The 25929-nt window shown below is 38.6% G+C and overlaps 1 protein-coding gene across 1 annotated transcript in view; it reads left to right on the top strand.

Moving 5' to 3' along the window:
- The first annotated feature begins 868 nt into the window (after nucleotides 1–868).
- Slc9c1 (solute carrier family 9 member C1) overlaps nucleotides 869–25929 on the top strand; it is a 59887-nt gene continuing 34826 nt past the window's right edge. The window contains exons 1-13 of the mRNA XM_027413261.1: nucleotides 869–1016; nucleotides 1315–1415; nucleotides 3203–3331; nucleotides 4166–4331; nucleotides 6906–7031; nucleotides 12846–13007; nucleotides 15968–16067; nucleotides 16833–16976; nucleotides 17948–18122; nucleotides 18956–19037; nucleotides 20376–20542; nucleotides 22623–22748; nucleotides 25081–25175. Of these exons, the coding sequence (XP_027269062.1) occupies nucleotides 869–1016; nucleotides 1315–1415; nucleotides 3203–3331; nucleotides 4166–4331; nucleotides 6906–7031; nucleotides 12846–13007; nucleotides 15968–16067; nucleotides 16833–16976; nucleotides 17948–18122; nucleotides 18956–19037; nucleotides 20376–20542; nucleotides 22623–22748; nucleotides 25081–25175 (1721 nt within the window). The remainder of the gene's footprint in view (nucleotides 1017–1314; nucleotides 1416–3202; nucleotides 3332–4165; nucleotides 4332–6905; nucleotides 7032–12845; nucleotides 13008–15967; nucleotides 16068–16832; nucleotides 16977–17947; nucleotides 18123–18955; nucleotides 19038–20375; nucleotides 20543–22622; nucleotides 22749–25080; nucleotides 25176–25929) is intronic.

The raw sequence follows: 25929 nt of genomic DNA, 5'->3' as shown, positions 1-25929 counted from the left end.
GAAAGCAACTGGATGAGAGTCATGTGGGTGATTTGTTTTACTGTTTACATATGTACTTCACCGTTAACAATAAGCATATATTCATCTCATTTCTTTTTCAAAATATTTTTATAACCAGAAAAGCATATCGTGTATATGTGTAATATATGTTTGTATATTTGAGGTCAACAGGGGCACAAGGAGTCGTTATCCCATCCCACAAGGTATGATTTCATGAAGTTAAAGACCTTTGTTGTAAAACTATATTACCTTGGGAAGAGATAAGTTGTCTGAATGTGGCCACTGTTCATTGTTTTGCACTCTTATCAGAATGCTGGCCTGCAGGTGCTCCTCTGGGGATAAAAGAAAAAGTTTCTATCAGCATGGCCTGTTATTGCTGTCTTTTTGAAATTATGATACAAATAAAAATGCTCCTTCACCTCCACAGACAGTTGGATAACCTGAGGACTAGTCTCACAATGTCATACCCCCAGAGATGGGTCACCTGCACTAGCTGAGGTCTCAATGTTGGGAGAAGGGTTAGGTGAAGAAATCTTCTGGGTAGGTGCGCAGGTACAAGGCAGGCAATGACTGCGTAGCACTCAGGACTGGGAGAGGATATGCTATATCGATAGCTAGTCCCCAGAGCCTGGGATTCTGGCTTATCCATTTTATTTCAATTGGAAGCATCGAAGAAAAGAGAGCCTTCCTTGATGTTTACAGACCATGAGTGAGGACTCAAGATAATTAGAGAAATAAGTGATTTTCTTCTCTTTTAGCAATGCATTAGGAGGACACCAAGAAGAAAACCCTTATTTCCTTTGATCCCTTCTGAGTTTTGTAGAGAGACATAGGACTAGAGACAGACAGACTGTAGTTAAACAGGAGGATGGAAGAAATTGCTGAGAATTTAACAACAACCCAAGGTGCCAAATTAAGCAGTCCATGGCTGGATCTTCTCAAAAGTGTGTTTCTGAGCACTCCACAAGACCTCCCTGAAATCATCTTGATTCTATCTTTGATCTGCACTATTGGTGGTAAGCTTAAACACTCTCCTTCCTTAGTCTAGGCTATGGATATGTATGGATATTATAGCTAAGTCCTCATTGTTCTTAAGCCAAGAGGTTGGTTACAAAACCTAGTACAAATATACCAGTACTAATCGCATGGATTTTCTATCTTCAAGCATGAGAGAGGGTCTCAATCAGGTGCAAACAGCAAGTTAGTAGTAGATACCATTCTGCTTCCATGATATTAAGTCATAAAACACACAATAGTAAAAGTCTGTAAATAAGATATTACATTGCCTATCAGTAACAAGTCTACTTTTTGCAGCATTTTTGAACATGCATCTGAAAGACTTCCCAATTCCTCTTTCCGTGATACTATTTTTAATTGGATGCTGCTTTGAAATTCTGAGTTTTGCATCTACTCAGGTATGTATAATAAATGAATATCCGCATGATATCTAAAAATTGCATAAGTGCAATGAAGGCTAAAGGATTTTTGAAAAAAAGACTCATCTCTTTCCCACTCAAGCAAGGGATGCTTGTAAGATAGAAAAATAGCAACCCTGAAAGAACAGAGCCCACAGTGTGACAGCATGTAGGTAGTGAGGAATGAGAATGTGTACAGCTACAGAGGATAGAGCAGAATTCAAATCTCATACAAGAACTTGGCCATTAAGATAGGTATTCAGGGAAACTTGGAGTTATTAGAATAGGATTTTGCTAGTAAAATACATTTTAATAGTGATCCAATAGTGTTGCTTTAGTTAAAAATGTTTTATAAGTTTTCTATAAGGTATGCTAGTCTCTAAGGGTGCATATGGTAGGACATTGAAAGAAACATAAACTGAGCCTATTCCTTGAAATGAAAATAACAAAGACAAACTAGATTTAGATAAGGAAGTGACATTAGGAACATTAGGAACTGTTGGTATTATACAGACTGGAAAGAATACTTACTATAAGAAATGTAGACTATTCCTGACACATTAAATAGTGCTTTGATCCAGGAATTTGTGGTAAAGTTTTTGGGGTTTTTTTTGGTTTTTTGGGGTTTTTTTTTTGTTTTTTTTGTAAGAGGACATAATGTAAAATGGTTTATATTGGCAGGACTTATGATCTCTGGTCCTGCTACTGAACTCTGTCATGGTGGCTCAAAAGCAGGTATTCTCAATTACACAAATGAAAAGGCACAGCTGTGTCTCACACATCACATATTAAATGAACAGTGAGTCAGATTTAGCCCAAGGGCTGTATTTAGCCAGTGCCTGCTTTAGCCAGTCACCCCAGGGAATGTGAGAGCTGGTTTGAAAATGATGCACTTTCTCAGATACAGCCAATAATGTTAAGAAAGACTATCTATTCATGCAAGAACCCAAACCAAATTATTGTTCACTTACCTAATCATAATTTTGACATACATACAACTTTAAGTACTTCAAAGACCCCTCCAAGGGAGGATACCCTGTGTCACAAACTGTGCATGTCTAAGATAGTACTCTGCAAGCTAATAAGTCAGCCTGCCGTAGTTTCAACTTTGTAGAAAAAGCACAGAACTGGGTCAGAGATAAAAGACTTTCAAAGCAACAGCAGTTATGGTTGTATGAACATATCCTATGCCTGTTTTCAGAGGCCAGGTGAAATCTCTGCATGTGGTAGTCTGCACCACAAAAGAAATAAGAACAGAATGAATGTTCCTAGTATAACCTGCTGATGCCAACTGGCATTAGGAGAGACACCATGAGTTATTTTGCTACTCACAAGAACTTTCTTTGCTTTTCCAGCTATTCTATTCATTCTTCAACAGATATTGACTGAATGCGGCTCTTTGTAGCTTCTGGGGCTTCAGAAGGGTCATTTATTCATCTTTTGGTTCTTATGCATGAAAACCCATTTACCTGAGACACTTTTTGTCTCTCTTTTATATCTGTAAATCCACTATATGTTCTTTATACCTGTGTCAATATATTACCTCTATCTACCAGTTGTAAAGAAAGGGCCTAGGTATATGTTTCAACTTTCCTCTGTTAGATATCTGTTTTCATCTGACAATGAGGTGGAAAGTTCTGAATATTCAACAGAGTAAGACTTCAGCCCTCCTATCGTGGTGTATCTTTCTAAAACTTTATTTCTCTGTTGTGAGAAAAGGTCATCTGACATGTCTTCTATGCTAATGAAGTATGGATATATGTGAATAATCAATTTTATACTAATAGGTCCAGATATTTGCAGAAGCCATACAGTGGGTGGATCCAGACATGTTTTTTGGTATATTTACACCAGTAATTATCTTTAATGTTGCATTTGAGATGGATATATATATGTTCCAGAAGTTACTATGGCAGGTAATAATTTTGTTCTCATATTACTGTCCATTCATAAACTGCACTAATTATTTTCAGACAATAAAAATGTTTTGTTTCAAAATGGAAAATAAAGAAAAAGGGGAAAGTATAGGGTACCAGAGTGGTAAATTCAGCTTTGTATCTACAAACAAACCATATATTGACAATATTCTAGCAGATTGGAAGCTCAGGGGAAAAATTGTGGAGTAAAAGAAACAATTCTACTGACAGAACTTCATATCAATTATCATTTTAGCTCCAGGAATCTGTAACTGTGAAGTGTATTATCTCAAGGATAAAAAATAATTTGATGAAAAATGTCTGGTTTTAAATCCCTACTACGTTAACACTACAACTTTGGGAACAGCGAAAGTACAGAGGATGACTCAGAAGTAGCTGTAATCCAAATCTCAGTGGCCTCTTAGGACCAGAAGATGAGGGCTGTATCAAGGAAAGACATTGAAATAAAACACACCTGACCACAAGCTGTGCACACACACCTTCCAAATCTAGGAAAACAGTTTTGTAGACAGTCTTGCCTGAACACCATCATAAGTAACACATCTTAACTCAAAACTAGGCACATTGAGCTCAGATAGGAGGCAGGGAGGGTGGGGGAGCCATAGCAACAAACAACATACTATGAATGTCCTTTAGGTTGGCCCAGAGGATCTCTGCTCAGCCACTTTGTGTATTTCTGTTGAGCTGGCCATTAAGAGTAGGTGGCTGCTCCATCAAAGTGAGCCTGAAGACCACAATGATAGCCAGTCTGTCTGGTCTTGAGCTTTTCAAAACAGAATGCAAAAACAATCTGACCACCAAATGTCTTTGCAGATACTCTTAATTACAATTCCTGGATTTGTGATGAATTATACCTTAATCCTTTGGTATCTACAATCTGTGAATAAACTGTCTTTGAAGACTGTCCCCTGGTTACTATTTTCAGCTGTTCTTGTAAGTTCAGATCCTATGCTGACTTCAGCCTCCATCAGAGACCTTGGTAGGTACCCCTTTCTCTTCTTTGTTCCTTTCCTATGCTGAGGACATATTTTGTAGCTAACTCACCTTTGAATTAAGATCCTTTCTTAGAGATGGATTTTCACCACATGTAGTGGTGTGGTGAAGGAATGGAGGATATGGAGGACTAGCACATATTCTGTAAGTAATGCTTAGGGCAGAAGGAAAGACCAATGAGGAGCTCATGTTGCATCTAAAAAGAGCAGTCTCCCATCATGGACTAGAGCAGTGCAAGCAGCTACTTTGCACTGACAGAAGTTTGGGCCATCACTTACTGTGTATATACACTGTGAAATTTCCTTTTGCTCAATGTCCCTTGGCCTTTGAAGACAGTCATTAGGATGAAGCCATTTAAAAACTCCTTTGTGTCACTGTCACCGTTAATCAACAGCCAAAAGAGGGCAAAATAATAAAATTACCAGTCATAGAATTATTGTGGCATATATTATTTTAGGGTGGACAAATCTATATTTAGAAGTAAAATACTAAGTTAAACTAGTCAGAAAAGGAAAGGAATCTAGAGTCTTCTGCAGGAAAAATGACCCGGTTTCTCTCTTTATTCGCTTTTAAATGATGGGCACCAGAAATTTTATTTTTGCTGGAATATGTATTAATCATGGGTACACCCCATGCACATGTGCACACTAACAGCACATTCATGCTCTTGTCAATTTTGTTTCTACTCTATGGCCAGATAAATGGAACAGGGCTGCTCTTGGCAAGTAGAAATAGAATATAGGAGGCATATCAAATGTAAATATGTGAATCTTCAATACAATGAGATTAAGATCCTAAAGGGAGGGTGCATTTATTTTATTGCATGCATTTGTTTTGTGGTGCTGAGAATGGATTTGGGGTTTTCAGCGTGCTAGACAAGTGTTCTGCCGTTATGTTATACCTCAAGTGAGACTTTAAAAGTATATACTTAGCTATGTGGTATGCATTAGGATTCCCAGAAATTGAAGTAGAGGGAGCACGAGTTCAAGGCCAGCCTGAGCATCATAAAGAAATCCACATTAAAGTATTACAGAATCCATCAAGAACCATGGGTGCTTATCTTCTCCACTCTCTCCCTCCAAGTCCCTACCTTTTGGGGATTTCATTAATCTGGCATTTTTTTCTACTCAAAAAACTTAGATTATTGTGACACCAATAAGCCCATTCTGCACTTATGTAATCCGGAAATTTTATAATCTAGTACTCTACTGAAGTTTTCCTTGTCTTTTAAAAATTACAATAATCTAATTGGTGGATCTTGAAAAGCTAATCTCATAAATACTGGGCATCTTGCCGAATTACTTTTGGAATTTTGTTGTTCTTATAACTTTGTACCTTTCAAAAATAGTTATAAAAAGTATTTTTCTCCTAGTAGCAATTTTTCTTGGTCTTGAAAAGCAAGATTTTGTGCATGTGAGTCCATGTGTATATCCAGCTGGGGCACATATGGGCATGTACCCTTGGAGACCTGAGGAGAACCCAGAAATCACCCTCCTGTTTGTCATACACATTTGAGACAGGGTCTTTCATTAACCCGAACTCAATGGTTAGGCTTGGCTGGCGAGGGGAGCTGGCTGTCTCACTCCAGCTTCCTAGTGCTGGGATTACAGGTGCATGCCACTGTGGTCAGATATGTCACGTGGGTTCAGGGGATCCATCTCAGGTCCTCTTGGCTGCACATGGAGCTCAGGCTTTGTTTTTTCTATCAGCAAACTGACCATATGTAGATTGTGGCTGCAGTCATAGGACAAGAATTTTCCTATAAGGAATGTTCCTATATTGCCCTATGACTCCCAAATCACAAAAGATGCCAGTCCTACAATCTTGCCAGTGCTGTCATACTTAATTGCAAAGGGAATATATAACTGGTAGATGCCTAAGCTTAGAATCCCATAATAAATAGAAGAAAATTAGGATGGAAGTAGGGCATATCAGAATGTTCTCATATATAATATATGTATATTATGATATATATCATTATATATATATATTTACTTATATATATATAATGCATCAATAGCAGCAACAGCTTTTCCAGGCTCTGCAGTCATTTGTAACTTGAATTTTAATGGCATTAAATAGAATACACAGAAAAGTCAGACAGTTTTTAATTTTATCTAGACAAATATTTTAATGTTTTACTTTGATTCTGGTTTATAAGACTTTGGCCTGTACTTTACTCTGTTTGTGTCATCATTTTTGTCTCACCTTAAATACAAATGAATTATAAGGAATTGCCTTGTAATTGACTTACCTATGTAAGTCAAGTAATTAAATTCTTTACATTAATAAATGTGATGATGTCACCAATGCTTTGAAACAATGAACAAGTTCTCAAGTTAGTTATATGATTTACACAAACATAATTGGCTTAGTTAATTTAGTATTTGATTATGATTGTAGAGACTTGGAGCTGGTAAATAACTAAATTTACTGTTTCATTTTCCAACACGACAGTAGTTTTAGATAACACAAATCCATAGCAAAGAATATTGTCCTGCATGCTAATGCAATTGCATTCTAAAATATTTATGAGGTTTTCTTTTCTCTGACTGTGTAGGTCTTTCTAGAAGCCTCGCAAACTTAATCAATGGAGAGAGTCTAATGACTTCAGTTACATCCTTAATTATATATAGTGGTGTTATGAAAATAAGCTTCAAGGCACAACGGATGAACAATACCCTAGGTAAAGACATGTTGTTAACCTATTAAAATATGAATTGTTATTTTCTTTGAAAGTGGTCATGAATGTTGTATCTTACTATAAACTATGCTTATTGAAAGTGTCAGGTATGCCAGGTGTTGGTGGCGCACACCTTTAATCCCAGCACTCAGGAGACAGAGGCAGGTGGATCTCTGTGAGTTCGAGGCCAGCCTGGTCTCCAGAGCGAGTGCCAGGATAGGCTCCAAAGCTACACAGAGAAACCCTGTCTCGACAAACCAAAAAAAAAAAAAAAAAAAGTGTCAGGTATTGACTCAACTTAATCAACTTGACCTTTGTGTAACACTTCTTTCTTATGCAGCATGTTTTGACTCTGCTGTAGATTGGGGTGAAATTTTCCATGAGGCTATTCTTTAGAGCAGCCTTCCTCAGGCCTGTTCTGAACAATGATGTGATGAGATTTTGTTATTACTGCTGCTGTCATTTTGTTTTCTACTGTGTAGCACTTCCACCCTCTCCCTTCCAAAATGAAAACAAAGCAAAACAAACAAACAAACAAACAAACAAACAGCTTAGAAGATAAGCCAATAGTGTATCCAGTCACAGGAAGAGAAGTCAGCTCCTTCTCCTTTGCCTTGGCACAATCTCCTATGCGTTTCTCTAAAGGAGCAGGAGCCAGGAGCAGGGCTTGGAAGCAGCAACTGCAGCTTTTACACATCACCCTGAATCACTCCACAGCTTCTTAGTTCTCATTTCTGATGAAAATCTAAAATATCATTGGTTCTCAATGTTTAGTCTCCGAATCAGTGGGTAGTGGGAGAAGGAATTCCACGGGACTCCTTAAAGATTTCCAAGATTAAAAATATTTTCATTTTTAATGAAATTAATACTTAGGAAGACAGTTGGCTTTTATTGTAGCAGCATTTGTACAGATTTGGGGAAAGCAACGGAAGCAATCTTCTCAAAGACCTGAGTAGCATGCACTATGTTACTCACTGACTTCTGAGGCCCAAGGTGGCATTATCCTAGTCGAGGATGTGGTGGCTTCAATGAGAATGGCCCCCAATAGGCTCAGATATTTGAATGTTTAGTCCCTAGTTGGTAGACTTTTTAGAGAAGAATTAGGATGTTGGATGTGAACAAAGGGTTTATATGATTCCTAATTACATTCTGTTGAAATATGATCCTTCTACTATCCCCCATATTGGAAAAGAAGAAAAATTCCAAGCGATCTTTCCATGCACACCAGAAGAGCACATTTTTCCTTTTTTTTCAAGATCTTATTTTTTCCTTTTATTGAAAATAGATTTTTTTCCTCACATAATATTCTAATCAGTTTCCCCTCCTTCTACCCTTCCCCCTCCCTCACCACACCCCCTCCCATCTGGATCCACTCCCTTTCTGTCTCTCATTAGAAAAGAACAGACTTTTAAGGAATCACAATAAAATATAATAAGATAAAACAAAAATTAACACATTGGAATTAGACAAAAGAAACAAATAGTAGGAAAAAAGCCCAATAGAAGACCCAAGAATCAGATACATACTTGTTCACACACTCAGGAATCACATTAAAACACTAAATTAGGGGCCATAATATATTTGCAGAGGACCTGATACAGATCCGTGTGGACCCTGTACATGTTCTCTATGAGTTCATATAAGCCCTAATCATGTTGATTAAGAGGGCCTTGTTTCCTTGACACCCTATGAAAGGCCTCATCATCCAGGGGGAGCAGAAAGGAAATGTGATAGATAGGGTTTTAGTTGTGTGGGGGGGGAGGATGGGAGGGAGAAGGGAACTGGGATTGTCATGCAAAACAATCCTGTTTCTAATTCAAATTTTAAAAAAAAAAATTGAAAAGTGACTGATCCAAGTAGCAGAAAGTTGCCTCACTTAGGTTGAAGAAGCCTCTGCCTCCAACCTTCAGCCCTCAAGAATTGTAAACAAGAAGTCACTAGAACATTATTTCGTATCTGTTTACCCAGGCCATGCCAGCTTGGAAACTGATTTTTGAGCCCAGAATCCCTATTTCATATAGAAAGCCACAAGCTTAAAATTTGCCATCTGTTCTGTATGAAAAAGCAAACAACCACACATAAAACCTCTTCCAGAGTACTAGGAAATTACTGAGAGAGCTTTCACCACAGGACTTCATGCATACCCAACCTTCCCCACAGACAGCTAAGTGAGCAACAGAGACATTGCTGTCTTCAGAAAATTCTTAAAACCTCAAGAGTCACCCACAAACGAACCCCCCAAAAAAACCCACAAGTACATCAATAAATTAGTCAGGGAGATATACGTACAGCCAGGACAGAATATGACATATTGGCAAGAGGATTTGACAGAACACTTCATGAGAAATTATGTCTACAGTTTAATCAAGAGGATCTTACTGACACTCGCTGTCAATGGGGTCAAAGGGAAAATCTAGTAAGAAGACACTGATAACACAGTTCATTCATTCATCAATCCAACTATCATTTACTAATGTCCACTCTGTGATAGGTCCTCTTCTAGTACCTCAGGGTTCAGCAATGAACTACAATACACAAAGCTCCATCCCATTTATAGATCCTGCAAGTAGTTTTGGTAACAAAACAATGGAACAAATCCTCAGTCTCCTTTTTAATCTTTCAGAAGGATAGTTTCCAAGAAATTTACTTTGGGGCTTTTCCTGGCTTAATAAATCTAGTCAGCAAACATGTTGCTTGCTAAAATCTGTCTTCCTGTTTTAAAAGAGAAAGTCACTGCCAAACCGGGTGCTTCTAAGAGCTGATTCTTGCATGCTTCACAAGTCATTGTCTCCTCTCGTAGTGGTGGGTGGTGTTGGACTCAGCCACAGCCAGCTGCATGTTTAGAACTCATGTGCCTTTGGGGTCATTCACAGAATCCCCCTGCCATATCCTGACTATCCCCAGAGATATTCCTCTTTATACTAGGCAGGTTTGAGACTCATACTCTCTTCTTAGCTAAGGGAATGAGTCCAGGTGGGAAGGAATCTACCCCCCCCTTGGCAATCTTGATGATGCCCTACCTGCCAATGGAAATGTATAGACAAGGATTCATAAAGGAATTTTCTCCCCCTTTCAGCCACCCCAGAGTACATGTCAAGATTCCTTGCCCAACTGATCCAGCATGTGGGAAGTAGAGGCAGAAGGGTCAGATGTTAAAAGCCTTAGCTATGTATCAAAGTCAGTGCCAGCTTGGGGTATATGAGATTGTCTCAGTACAAATGAATAAATGAACAAGCATAAAAACAAATCAACAACAATAAGCAATAAAATAGAAGAGAAACTGTTTTTAGAACTTAAGAAGAAACCAGAGAAACACAAAACTATGTATAGAAATATCTAATGAAGAACTGCTTTGGTAAGAGAAAACAAAGAGATTGTCCAACAATAAAGAATTAATCAATCACTTTGACAGGCCAATGAAATATAAGGGATTGAATGGGCAGAGACCCTGTATTAGTGATTCCTGTGTTGCTCTGCCTAAATGCCTTACAGAAACAGTGTGTGTGAGGAAGGATTGATTTTGGCTTGCAATTCCAAAAGGTTGCAGTTCATCACAATGGGAAACACAGGGGACTAACACCATATGCAGTGACAGAAGGTTGCTGCAAGTGATGAAGAAAGGTGCAGAGAAAAAGACAGGAGCCAGTGTTTACCTCTGGTGGCTTATTTGAGCTAGCCAGATCCCACCTCCTAAAAGGCCCTACAGCCCCCAAAGCAGTGCCACAAACTGGGAAACAAAGTTCAAGACAAGCATTCATGTGGGACTTTTGAGATCTAAATCACAGGCTCAGAAGGATTATTTTGTCCTCTTTCCTAGTCATATTACATCACATCCAGAATAACTGTTCCAAGTCTGGGACTTTCTAGTGCTTAATCATTCCTGTATCTCCAAGACTGCCCCATCCAACCAAAGAAGCTTTCCAAGTGACCAAATGTGACCTTTACTACATGTGACTTGTATGTGTATCTGTGTGTGTGTGTGTGTGTGTGTGTGTGTGTGTGTGTGTGTGTGTGTGTGTGTGTGTTCATGTGGTATTTTGATATTTGTCTGTGTTTCTGTGTCTGACTTTTTTCACTTAGCATGCCTTTTAGGTGAATCCTTACTGGTATGACAGTAAGGAAATGACAGGATTTCCTTCTTTTTAAAGCTGAATGTTATTCCGACGTAGATATATGCCAAATTATTTTGATTTTGGGGGGTTTTTGTTTGTTTGTTTGTTTGTTTGTTTTTCGAGACAGAGTTTATAGAACAGCCCTAGCTGTCCTGGAATTTGCTATGTAGACCAGGCAGGCCTCCAAACTCAGAGAGATCTGCCTGCCTCTGCCTCTCAAGTGCTGGGACTAAAAGTGTATGCCACTACCCAGGATCCAAATGTTCTTTGTCCATCCACTTACTGCCGGTCATTAAAGTTTTTTTATATATCTAGGAAAGTTGCATTTGCAATTGTGAAAGGTCAGTGAGAACAATCTATGAATAAAGGAACGTGACACATAGACCTAGTAAGCTGAATTTGATCCCTAGAAGCCACATAAAGGTGGAAGGAGAGAACTGACACTACAAAGGTGTCCTCTGACTGCCACGTGCACAAACACTTTAATGATACTGATAGTGATAATGATGGTGATCCTGCTGAAGATGATGATAATAAATTTAAGTGGGCAAAGAGGGGTTATGGTAGTTTGAATGAACATGGCCCCCATAGGCTCATATATTTGAATACTTGGTCCCTAGTCAGTGGACTGTTACAGAAGGATTAGAAGATATGGTCTTGTGATAGGAGGTGTGTCACTGGGAGTAGGCTTTGAGGTTTCAAATGCCCACACCAGAATCATTCTCCCTCTCTCTGCCTGCTGCTTGCAGAGCAGGATATAAGCTCTTAGCTACTGCTCTAGCACCATGCCTGCCTGCCACCATGCTCTCCTCCACGATAGCTATGGACAAACCCTCTGGAACTGTAAACAGTCCCCAATTAAATGCTTTCTTTTATGAGTTGCCTTAATCATGGTGTCTCTTCACAACGATAGAAGAGTAACCAAGACAGAGCTGAACAGATATTTCTCAAAAGAAGACATACAAAGGTGCATTAGGCACATAAAAGCACTCAGCCATTCATGTCATCAATTATTTTGGAAATACAAACATATGATATCACCTCAAATTTTACAGATGACGTTTGTAAAACAAAGAAACAGGACTTGGGGCTGGAGAGAAGGCTCAGTGGTTAACAACACTCACTGCCTGTTCTTCCAGAGGACCACAGTTTTATTTCCAGAACCCACATGTTGGCTCTAGTTCAAGGAGATCCAACGCTTTTTGACCCTCTCAGGCACCAGGTATACACATGGTGTACAGACATGTATGTAGCCAAAACTTACTTTCACATAAAATAATGAAATAATGTTTTTATATCATTTTTACTTTGTTTTTGAGATCATAATATAATTACATCATTTCCTCCATATAAGCAGCCTTATACAGACTGAGCAGGTTGTATTAATGTATTTTTTTAAAAAATTCATTAAAAAATGAAAGATTTAACATGTTGGTAAGTATGTGAAGAAAAGGTCACTGCTATGCACACTTGGCATAAACTAATTCAGTCATAGGAAAATGTTTTGGAGGGTCCTTAAGAAATTACAAACAGGACAACATATAGTCCAGTAAACTTGGTGTCTTGAAGAGGTGTCTGTACTCTGATACTCATTCCAGCAATGAGCTAATTTTAATGACAAAAAGAAAAGTTGGTTAGAGCATCATTTAACATGAAGGCCAGGTGACTTCTATTGACATTTTTCCATTTCTCCCTTTTCCTGTAGCCCGTAATGTTGTATCTACAGCTTGGTCGTATCTGGTCGAAAGCTTCTTGTTTGGAATCCTAAGCACCAAGCTGATTCAGCTATGGATGTCTACTATTTTTAGTGACGATGTCAATCACATCACTCTCATCTTTTCCGTTCTCTACCTCGTCTTTTACGTTTGTAAGTAAGAGGGTCTGTGCTTCACACTAAATTACATAGAGGCATTCAATATAAAAAATGTGAATACCTGCACACAGAGAACAATGTACCCTGATACAGAAAACAAATACACAAAGAGGAATTTGGTGAAACCTTTCCTAAAGAAAGAATTTTATAGCCAATTATACTAATGTTGTGAGTAAAAAAAAAAAAATATGTTACATGCTTAGGTTATAAGATATGTAAAGAATTTTACTTACCAGATAGACAGTAGACCCTCTACAAAGACACTAAGCCCTCTGTATCTGGATTTTGATTATTTTACATTAACAAAAATTTACAAACTTTCAAGCTATAAACTTGGGAGGCTTGAACCTACACAGAAAAGTACAAAAGTTACTGAGATCTATAGAATTTGAATAAATTGCAATGGAGAAAATTTCTGTTTATAGCTAAAACAATGAAAGATTATCAGTCAGTTGCTGTAAATTCTGTATGTATTAGTGTAAATGTATACAGTTGAGTTCCTATAAAGATCTGAAATGTTACACACACACACACACACACACACACACACCTCTAAACTTTCAATTTAATAGGACCTTTAGGAAGGAGAGTGTGAGAACAGAATTTTCTGAAAGCAAAAGACAAAGAAAATATAAATAACACAAAAATTTCTTCATCATCATGAACTACTTTACTGTGCCCACGATCATGTTCAAAACAGGCATCAGCAATATTTTCCTGCCTTGGCTGTCACCTAACAAGTTCTAGTTACTTTTCCTGAACTTGGTCTTCTCAAAGCACCCGGCCCCCATTTCTTATTTCATAATTCCAATTGGTAAACTTGCCAGAGATATGGCATCCACTCCAGCTGTCTGTCACTTCAGACGCCCTCTCTGGCCTCCTCAGGTACTGCATGCACATGGTGCACAGCACACTTAAATCAAAAAATTTAAATGATGTACTAAAGTGTTTGCTTCTGAAATGTTTCTGTTTACATTTCTGAGACAAAAATTTAAAACCTGGAACTTAAGATTGTCCATCTCTAGGTACGAAGACTTGGGGCTGTGGGAAAAATGCTAATTTCATTAAATTAAAATTTTACTCATAATCTGAATCAAATAGTAGCATGTTTTTAGTCTTGGGATTTTGTACTTTTAAAAAAGAATTTATAAAATGAGTGTGGATCTGGGCATGGTGATGCACAACTGTAATCCCAGAACTTGGGAGGTAAAGACAAAAAATAAGGAGTTCAAGGTCACCCTCTGTTACATAGTAAGCTTGAAGCCTGTCTGGATGCCACAGGAGACTACCTCAAAGAAAAAACTGAATATGTGAAAATAGATACTTTAAGCAAAGAACTTTATGCATTAGACAAATATCAGAGCATTTAATAAGTCTGTAGCAGTTAAAATTTAGCTCTTGAAAACAAAGAATACAAAGCAAATCAAATAGAGTGGCCCAGAACTGAGCCAAATGTATATGTGTGTGGAACTTAAGAGTAGTAGATCCAAAATGTTTCATAAATGCAAGAATAAATATTTTAATGTGTATTAATTTACTAGATCAAGAGGGAGTATATTAAGGACTTGCATTGCTGTGCAATTCCACTGCAGAGTTATTAGTGTATGACTGTGGGTACTGATGATGGATGTAGGATACCCAAGTTCACTGGGCACTCTACTCCTAAAAAGGATTCTGACACAATTATGTAAAATTCCCAACCCTACAAAAGTTCTTTGCAAACTCAAACATCTCAAGACTTATTGAATTGTCCAGCATTTATTTCCTCACAACCTCATCTGTCTTTGCCTTAATGCATAGTCACTTCTGGGAAACTCACAACAAAATCATACTATGTTGCTCATGATTCCTTCAGATCTAATGGCTCCCTCTGTTTTCCCATGACCTCATCTTTCCTGCTTCATTTTTGCAACCTGTCTTCAATGTAAAAATCCAGCATGTGTGGATACTTGTGGCTATTTCTTGATCCTCATCCCATAGTTAAAAGCTTACCAAATTATTTCTTTCCGGGCAAATATAATATTCTGCCTAAAAGAATTCCAGTTTAAAAATCCCCTTCCTTTATTTCGTTTTTTGCTTTAACTTATTGTTTTGTTTTGGAGTTTTGGTTTTGAAGCAGGGGCTCCCTTATAGACCTAGCTGTCCTGAGATGAGCTATGCAGATTATGCCTGCTTTAAACTCACAGAGATCCTCCTGCCTCTGCCTCTGCCCCTGCCTCTGCCTCCACTGCTGCCTTTACCCAAGTGTTGGGATTACATGTTTGTAGCACCATACCTGGCTTCCAAAATTTTCTTTACAATTATATTTACAGCCTTAGAAGTGAGATTATAAGCTTTCTCTTTGTGCTATATATAATCACATAATTGAAGTTTTTACAAGTATAATACCTACTTTTAGAAATCCATCAACAGCTTTCTATACTTTTCAGTTTTTCTGTACTAAATGCACCAATAAAAAAATTAAACAGGAGGAAATCAATTTTATGGCTTTGTTGTCCCCAATTCCTAACTTTTACTACAAAACAGCTCTTCTATTATCTTCCAAATAGAAGGTGTCTGAAGTGGGTTGGTTCTCACAGAATTCACCAGGTCTCACAGAATTCACCAGGTCATTTCCAATTCACCCATCCAGAGTTGCTCTGGAACAGTAGGTCTGCCAAGGATGTTCTGCCCACTGGAATAGATGAAGAGATGCTTGAAATGCTGATGATATGAAGCCAAAGTACTATGCAGATGGGCATCACATATTTTACTATTCAATATAGTCTGCATTTGAGAGTTTTCCCCATAGTTTACATAGCAAACTATGGACAGCAGTAACAACGTGTAATGTTTCCTAGGTGAAATCAAGTGGGATAACTTCTCTGTAAAGTCACACTATTTGACATTTTCACATCCAGTAGAGACCAAAATACTGCTGAAGTTAATCCTTTTGTTATCCATTCTAAACATAGGTGAGATCATTGGATTGTCTGGAATATTTACTGTGACCACCATGGGACTTTTTCTAAATTCTACAAGTTTTAAACCAGGAGTTGAAGCATTTCTCACGGAGTAAGTGAATATTCTGTTTTCACTTTGTTTTATACACTGGAAGCTATGAAATTATGACACTAATTATATCGACATGGCAAGAGTAAGATACTGATATGTACACTATCCCACTAATTTCTAGGTAACATTCATTTTTTTTCCACAATTTTAGACAAAAGAGATCACCTAATCTTGAGTTTACATAGGGTCCATTTTCCCACTAGCTTGCATCCCTTTTAGTGAAGATTTCTCTGTGATATTGCTGTGCCCAGACTCTGAACCCCCAAAACCACCAAGAGACCAGTTCTGATGCAAAAGCAGAGTCTTTTATTAATGAGTTAACTGATGTTAACTCAGGTCCTCTGTCCATCCAACACAGTGGGTGGAGCAAGAGCGACCCTGAGCAGCAGTGGGGCAGGGCATATATTGGGGTAGAGCAAGGGGAGTGTCTGGGGGCGTCTGCTAATTGCATAAGCATCAGTCTCGGGATTGGTGCAGCTCTCGGCTTGGGCAACCTGTCCTGAGCTGATTAGTCAGCTCAGGTTGTTGTTACGCCTAGAGACCATCCCAGAGCTCTGCATCCCAGTATTATCAGTAAAGCACGTCCATAGCCCACTAGCTAACTTCTGATTTGTTCCTTGCCACATGGAGGGTATCTGCTTAGGAGTCTTAACTGCCATGTTCACCTTTATTTTATTGATAATTGTATAACGTGTCATATAGGTAAGCTTTATAATAAATATGTTGATTAATTATAACTATATCTTACTCTTCTCAAACATGCAGATTCTGGAATTGTCTGTCCTTCATTAGTTTTCTTATGGTATTTACATTCGTTGGACTTCTAATCCCTGCACACACATATTTATACATATCATTTTCTGATGTATATTATTCATTAAATATCTACTTCACACTGATTGTTTTAAGGTAAGAATAAAATGAGAACTTTGTTTATACTAATTTATCTGAAGATTATTTTCCAAAATAACAAAATTATTTCACACCTCAGATTGAATAGTTAGTTGGCTCAAACTTCTCAAGTAATCATTGGCAAAGTAATACCCAAAGGAGTTTTGTCAGATTTTAAATGAATTTTAGAGCAATGCAGATACTTCTGGAAACTTTTTGAAGATAAAAAAGATTCATAATCTACAATTACTAAGAGGCAACTACTGTTAATATTTGTTATATTTCATCCAGCATTTCCTATCTTTGTACAGAGTTTATACCTAACAGTAGAAATTGTATCTTGGGATTTAACTCAATATTATATTTTCATTTCTTTGAATTTGAAACTATAATTGGAAATATCTCTTTAGGAAATCAGAATGAAAACCTACTTGCAAATATCTTCTCCACCCAATAACTTTTGTGGTTCCCATTTCCAGTATTAATACTGTACACTAAGAACATCAGCCATAACTAGAATCTCACAGCTATCACTCAAATAGCTAACCTTCTACTTCCATCTAGGAAAAGTAATTTATTGACATCAACTCACTATTTCCAAGTGTTTGTCCCAAATTATCACATAAAATGGGTATAACGGTTGGAAATGACAAGGGGAATAAATTGAGCAAGATGAAAATCTCTAAGAAAAATAAAGGAAGGATATTTCCCCTCATTTCTGTTTACCCCTTCTCATTGTGGCCTTATAAAATGTCTAACATTTGTCTTCCATTTGTGAAAGCACCACCCACACATGATTCAAAGTTACCCTACCACTTAACAATGGAAAGAAATAACAAGAACAAACCATTCTCCCTATGAGTATCTCTGAGAAACATGGCTCCCTTTGAAGCCATGACAACAGTGTATGGCTCATTGGAAATGCACAAGAATAAAACCGGAGAACATTTCCATCGAAAAGTAACTTAAAAACATGTCTTGTCTTCCAGACTTCTGGTCTTTCTACTAATGAGCCCCATTTTGTCTCGACTTGGTCATGGGTTCAGCTGGCGCTGGGCGTTCATCATGGTCTGGAGTGAAATGAAAGGGATACCAAACATAAACATGGCCCTCCTGCTTGCCTACTCTGACATTTCTCTTGGCTCTGAGAGGGAAAAATCTCAAGTAAAGAAAGCTACAATTTCCTACTTGAGTAATTAATTAGAGTGTTTGTTGTTCAGTGTTGAATGTGATTTTGCAGTGCAATCCCATATGGCTTCCCTAGGGGAAGGGGTTCTTGTTTTGTCCTTTGTTCATCCTCAGAAAGTTGTGAACTAACCTATAGGGAGGCCAAAAGACAAGGGCCTCAGTGAGGCTTCTGGTCAAGAACCTGCAAGACTGGGAGTGGGGGGGGGGGGAATCCAGTGATTTTCATTCCCTTATCAGTTTAGAGACACCAGCCTTCTTCACAGGTCTAAGGGGTTTCAAGTGAAGACAAATTAAAAACTATAAATCATTTTTAAACAGTAACCATTGTAAGACAAACATTCAGTTGTTTTTATTTTTATTTTAGAATCCATTCACTCAAGGAGGGGTCTTGCTGACAGTTGGCTCTATTCCTTGTATCACTCTATGTGGTTACCTTTAATAATGCAAGGAAGAAAAGATTTTGTCAGGTAGAGTTATCTAAGTAGCGTCCTAACGAAACATGGTAGAATGTTTCTCCCTTTATTGCATCTTAAGGTGAGATTATTATGATCAACCTTGCAGACCTCAAGAGGGAAGACAGAGTCCTGACTCTACTTTTTGTTTGTTTGTGTGTTTTCCTAAAAGATGCTAAAGATGTATGAGTGCAAAAATATAGTGAGTCTCCAGATCACTCTTTTCATGCCTAACATCCAACTTCTTCACTTGCTACAACCATCTGTTAACATATTACGATCTAGTTCAATTCATAATACAGAATATATTGTAATAAATTATCCTGAATACTTATTTAATATATTTTTCAATTCTAGATATTATTTCATGGAGTATCAGTATGCTTGATTACCCTGATTATCAATAGATTTATTTTGCCAATGGCAGTTACTAAACTAGGTAAGCTCTACTGTTTACTATGATGACAGAAGAAAAAATTATTCCAAAGTCTCTAAGAAGCACTAAAAAGAAAATATCCATCTAAATATAAGTCGGTGTTTTCTAATTGAACTGCTGTATAAAATTTATAAATTATTCAGGCTAATAAACTTATTTTAGATGATCATTTATGTTGACCTAGTATAGTTAAAGAGTATGTAACGTCATCCAATTATTCAACAGACTTTTTTAGTAAGAATGCTCTAGATACTAGGCACTATTGTAAAGTAATAAATTCTGAAGACAGGTAAGATTTGTTAGCTGACAGAGGTCATATTGGAATAAAGAAAGGCAAGCAGTATTCCTGAAATTCACAAATACACCAAAATAAATAAACCACACCCAAAATAAAATAGAAAAGATAACAAGTGCTGTTTTTCTGGGGAAGTTAGAGATGTGTATGTTCAAGGACAGAAAACAGTAGAGGGATTTGACCCTCAAGAGAATAAGGCAGGTAGTTCATCTGATGTGCGAAGTTGCCTATGCAAGTCTGGAAGCTGACTAAGTTCCAAGAACTTCAGGGTGGATGCCTGAGAAATGCAAAAGCCAGTTGCATAAGTTCTAGTCCAAGCCTAAAAGAGGAAGAAGATCAAGTTGCAAACAGTAGAGTTTCCTCATCTAGAAAACTGAGAGAAAAGAATCACCATGAGAGGTGATCAAGATAAATAAGGACCAGTTAGTACAAAATGCTGAGTCATCTTCCCCTAGTGTATTGTAGGCATTCAAATAAACATTCACTATTGCTCTTCCAGTTGGAGCTCAAAAGGAGTATTCAAGTGCAAACACTTTGAATGTTAGTATTATATCAATAATGAACTTATGTAGAACCTTTAATGTTTAAGTGTTCATGGTGGTAGAGCTAGGAGATGGATCAATGGGTAAAGTGTTTGGGGCTTAGGTATAAAGACATGAGTCCGGATCTAGAACCCATGCAAAAAATAAATGCCAGATACGGTGGCATGCACCTGTAGTCCCAGCACTGGAGACATAGACAGGCAGATGCCAGGAGCTCACTGACCAGCCAATAGTGAGCTCCACAGTCAGTGAGAGACCCTGTCTCAAAATATCAGATGCTTTCTCAATATCAACCTGTGGCCTCCACATACAACCACACAAGACAAGTGCACCTGCACACATGCAAATACAGATCACACATGCATACACAACACACACATGCACACACACCACAACACTGCACAAATGGTTAGTGTGGACAAGTAAAGAACAAAAGGAAATTTTATTATTCATATCAAAATTATATCCTTCTGTTGTTTGTAAAATGTATTCTTTGCCCCTAAGGTCTTCGTGATGTAACATCAACAAAACATAAATCGGTTTATTACACATTCCAACACTTTCAAGAGCTAACCAAGTCTACAGCCTCCGCACTCAAATTTGATAAAGATCTTGCTAATGCTGACTGGAACATGGTTGAGAAGGCAATTATACTTCAAAATCCATATGCAGTAAGCATGCAATAGCTTTCTATTCCACTAGAGTAAATATGATTGTCATTAAATATAGATAAATCATAAGCATGAATTCAAATTCAAAATGTTTGTGTAATGTTTAATTCATAGGGAGGTATATTTGTCACTCCATATCTTCTGTAAAGAAAACATCTTAAGACTTTTTGTGGTTATTGTGTGATGAAGTAGTAGTCCCAACCTATTTGACTATAGAAGAAATATATGTAAATTAAAGCAGGACAGCAGCATATTGGCATTGCCTTTTAAAGATAGTGTAAAAAAAAAAAGAAGAAGAAGAAAATTAGGCACAGAAAATGCCCTCTTTTCACTAGATCAGGAGAGAGAATGGTCTTACAAACTCTTATTTATTCACAATTTATTTAGGTTATTATGTATGCTGAGCACTGGTTGCAGCCTAGTTTATGGTTGGTTGCATTTTTTTATAAAACAGAAGTCAAGGTCAGCATCAAAAGTCAATCTGTGAATGAAATAGCCCTACCTATATCTGAGAACTAATTTAGGATCTTCAAGATCACATATAATCATCTTAAAGTGCTTAGAATATCACCCTAGGCTGCAAGAGAACCTGATTTAAAATTTAAAAAAAGAAAGAATAGTAGCCATGACAGCATTGCATCATAGCTTCCAGGAAGAAAATAGTTCAGTGTCCCCAGATCTACCCAAGGTCACAATTCTCTCCAAATGTCCTATGCCATGCTGGTTTTCTTAGTGGTTCTTTTCTGCATCACATTATATGAAGGGCCAGATGTTTGCTTTCTAGGAAGCAGGATCCCAAGTCTACTTCATACCCATAAGCTGTCCAGGAATTCAACCACAATTTCTGGTTAGACAAATACTGAATTGAATCCAAGGGTTTCTTCAGTTTGATTGAGTGTTTGACTACAGCATTTTGCTGACCTGTGTGCATCAGGAGCATCTGGAACACTCCTAAGCTTCCTGCTCCCACAATGGAGATTCTGATGCATATTGAAGTATTAGGCATTATCATTCCACTCCCCATATGGTCATAAGGCAGTGCCCAGGCCTTTGGTCTTGTCACTTGATTAGTGTCAGAAGCAGATGGTCAAATACTGGTATTGTCCTCTTGGTGGTGCAGTCATGGGGTGATTTCTGTGTTATGGATATGACCCTTGCCTCACTCAGAAGACCTACCTAGTTTATATCCTAGCCTTTAACTAATTGCTTATTTTAAAAGCAGGGGACAGAATGTAGAGCTCTACTACAAAGCTAATCCCCAACTTAAGTCATAAACAATGGCCTTGTAAACACATTCTGTAGTCCACCAAAGCCTTAAATTGTAATCCTTTTACCTCAGTCTCTTTGGTACAATGGCTCTCAACCTGTGGGTCATGACCCCTTTGGGGCTGAATGACCTTTTCATAGGATGTTTCATAACACTAACAAAATTACAGTTATGAAGTAACAACAAAAATAATTTTATTGTTGGGGGTCATAAGAAACTGTATTAAAGGGTTCCAGAATTGGGAAGGTTGAGAACCACTGCCCTAGTAGCTGGAATTAGAGGTCTGTTCTGCCATCTTGAGCAAATGATTTTCTCTAAGCTTCAGTTTTCTTCATTGGCAAATTTTCTACATTTGTGTGTCTAACACATGCTCACTTTTTCTTCTGCCTTAAACAATTCATTTAAACTAGTGGTCATCAAGCTCTAAGGGCAGCAGACAAAGTGATTGCTACCCAGCTCCCCCAGGTCTGATGCAGTGAGTGACAAGGAGAGCACATTTCCAACAAGTCATGCTGAGACTATCAGGGAACCACACAGGACTACTAAGTCAAAGTGTGACTTTATATATGATAGTTTTTATAAACTCCGAATAATTCCACTGAGAGGAAAGGTACAACTCCTTCCCCACCACCTGTCAGTTATCTTATCTCCTGTAGAACTGAATCCCTGTGAGGACACTAGAGAAAATGAGGAACACTTGGATATTTTCATATATCTACCAGATTTTCTGTCTTCTCCCCCAAAAAAAAATCTAGTGGGAGATTGCAGATTTTTCTACATTAGTATTCATGCATTGTTTTTGTTTTTAATTAGTTGAACCAAGAAGAAACAACAGAGCGTCAGAAGGTGAAATGTCCAGACTGCAACAAGGAAATAGATGAGACACTCAACATTGAAGCAATGGAGCTGGCCAACAGGCGTCTCCTGTCAGCACAGATAGTTAGTTCTCCACTGCCTTCCTTTAAAAATATTGGGGACCCAAAACTGTACTGAACAGCTTTTCCCTTGCTCAATATATTTGTACTACAAATGCTAGTACAAGAGCAACATTTGCCAGTGTTTAGGGGAATTCAGAAAGAAACGAGAGAAGAGTGAAAGAGGGGAATGAGGAAAATAGAAGGAAGGAAGGAAGGTAGGTAGGAAGGAAGAAAGGAAAAGAAGGAAGGAAGAAGAGGAAGAAGGAAATACAAAATGGAATTAAGAAACAGGTGTTTAGTTTGGGAATTTCACAGATGCAAACAACAGCCTTCAGCTGTGGTTAAAATAGCTGGTTCCAAGACACTACCCTCTCTGATTTCTATCCAGTTACTTTTCAAAGATTTCCCCCAAATCCTCTAATAAATGCAGACCAACAGTCCCAGTCCCAAATCTGGAGAGGGGCCAGGCCCTATCCTGCAAGAAAAACAAATCCCACCAATCTCTGATCTTGCCCCATAATTACCTGGCCCCATCAGGTCACATAATTCCTCCAATCCAAGGCCACTCTGGAAAGCCCTCCCCCAAGGAATGCTATATAAACCTTGTGTTCTGCCCAGTTGTCTGCTGCTTCTTGCCAGAGCAGAGGCATCTACCCTCCTGGGGTTTTCCCTCCCAATCAGTCTCTCATGTGAGATTTGTTATACAGTGTGACTTTCTGGTGTTCCTTGGCTCCAGACTGCCAGGATACCTTTCCGTCTGGTCTGTAAACACAGAGGCTATTGTGCTTTCACTCAAATGAGAGTTTAAAATTAGAGAAGCTCTGTAGTGCAGCAGTGAACAGGACTCGGAGCAGTTGCTTTTAGCCTAGTTTCAGCCTTCTATCCAGGTCAGAATCCTAACCACACGCTGTGACTCACCCTTCCACAGCATCAGTGTTTGTTCTCCTTCCATGTAAACCCATGAAAACCCATGGTTTTCAACTATTGCAACCATTCGGGACTCTAAGCCTTCTGCTTGTTCATTCTGCTTGGGAAATGGGGTCCTGTAAGCTGTGAGTTTTCTCTCTTCAGCAGTAATCAAGGCAGATATATTCTCTTAAACTGTTTTCCCAAGAACTTGAGTTCTTTGAAGCATCAGTGCCAGGTCCATAGTGGATGAGTGACAGGGATGCCTGGTGCTGAATCCCACCTGCAGAATTCACACTTGTCATGACAACTTAAGTGTTACCACCTGAAGCTCAAGAATATCCCCTCCCGGTTAGGTAAGCGTAGGGGAAAGGTTTTTGCTAGCTCTTCCATCTTTTTGAAAGCTGATGCTCCAGGGACAATGGTCCCTAAGGTAAATAGAGGAAAGCCAGTCATCGGAGTTTTGCCTCGGAACTACCCCTGAGCTACTTCTAAAGACAGGGAAGTGCCCTGTCTTGAATATAAGCCAGCAGAAATGAGGGTGAAAATGTGGATCAGAAGGAAACTGGAATAGGATAGATAGCAACCAGACAGCAATTCCCAAGTAGAGGATTTAGAAAGAAGGGAAATAGGACTCATGCTGGCCTAACCCTGGGTGATCAGACCAGTCCTTCTTGACTTCCCTTAACTATGATGGCTGGCTCTTCCCTTTGACTGGGGACTTTGAGTGCATTTGAATTAGGCTCTAACTCTGAAAAAGATTGTGCTAGAATAGTGGAGACTGCATGCCATCTATTGTTACAGGGCTCAGGAAATAGAAGTCACTTTTCTATTTCTTCTGCCAACCTTCCCAAATTGAAACAATTTAGAAATGTGTCCTATACAGTGATTTACAACCATGATCAGCTCACTTCTGTAAGGTCCAGCATCCAGTAGTGGATTGTACAGCCTCAAACACAGTCCCTGAAGCTCAGTAGATCAATAAACAGAGCGAAGGGGTGACTGTGTCGTCTAATAGACAGGAGACGGCAGAGTTGAGTTGTGAAATATTTGGGAACATGGGCTTAAGTAAAGATGAGCCAAGGTCATTTAGCCCATCAGGATTTCTAAATGCCCTTAATACTCTAATATGCACCATGAGTTTCACGGTGGGACATAGCTTGTAGCAACCCCTGTATTATTTTTCACAGAACTCCGTCTTTGGGAACCCTGGTCAAAGACTAGCAGTTCCACAGTTTCCGGCAGAACCTGCTTACTCTACCCAAAGCCTAGATCTACAGTGTTGACATGGTGACCCATACTCTCCGTAAAGATTCTTTCTGCCAGCATGCTAGGTCATTTGGGGACTTTGACTTCTTTTTCACACATCGTTTCTTTTTCTATTAAGGAGGCAATAAGTTATCATTGCACCCACAGCATGTAATAATTTGAATCAACACTTCTTTCAGGCCAGCTACCAACGACAGTACAGGAATGAGATTCTGTCCCAGAGTGCAGTGCAGTTGTTGGTAGGTGCAGCCGGAAGCTTTGTCGAGAAGGGAGAGTAAGTATGTTGCAAAGAGAGGGCTTCTGCCTTAAGCTCGTATGTTGTAACCTCCATTCATCTGATACCAGATGCACAAACACTCCATGCTCTGCACCCTACACTCAAGCTGAATCTCCTCCCTTCAGTTTCCCACACTTGAGTCCTCCAGGATGGTGTATTTGGCAATCATCTCCTGAAAGAAATAACCTTTTTTCCTTTTTGTTTCCCATATGGGAAGCTAAACGGTAGCAAAGTGCTTTTCCTTTTATCCCCTCTGAACACCTAACAGGGGCCAAGTGACCCTTAATTTCTACAGGTGCACCTTCTCAAAGCACAGATGGACCCCACATACCCTCTATTAACACTGGGCATATGTCTGTAATCTGGTACTGATTTCCTTAGATGACCCATCATCTAAGGGCAGCTGCTGTATTGGGGAAAGCACCCTCACGTCACCTCTGTAAGGGAATGGAAGATCTGTGGTTGGAAATAGGAGGGAAATTAAACTGCAGCGCAGTTGACATGTCTACCCAAAGCTCAGACACACCTCCCAAATCCTAATCTCCCCATTAATGCCAAAGAAACTCAAATTCAGCTGGAATGATGCCAAGGTCATTTCCAGAGTCTGCTTAGAGCTTATCCCACAAATAAGCCGGGATTTTGTTGTCCATATATCCTAAATGTGATGTACCAGTCTTGTGCCCATTCACATATGCTATCCTGTACAGAAAAGAAAAGAGCTGTATGCAGCAAGAGAAGCATGGTTTATCCA

This window comes from Cricetulus griseus, chromosome 4 (genome assembly GCF_003668045.3).
Source record: "Cricetulus griseus strain 17A/GY chromosome 4, alternate assembly CriGri-PICRH-1.0, whole genome shotgun sequence".
Taxonomy (NCBI): domain Eukaryota; kingdom Metazoa; phylum Chordata; class Mammalia; order Rodentia; family Cricetidae; genus Cricetulus; species Cricetulus griseus.
This window is presented reverse-complemented; position numbering and strand designations above follow the sequence as displayed.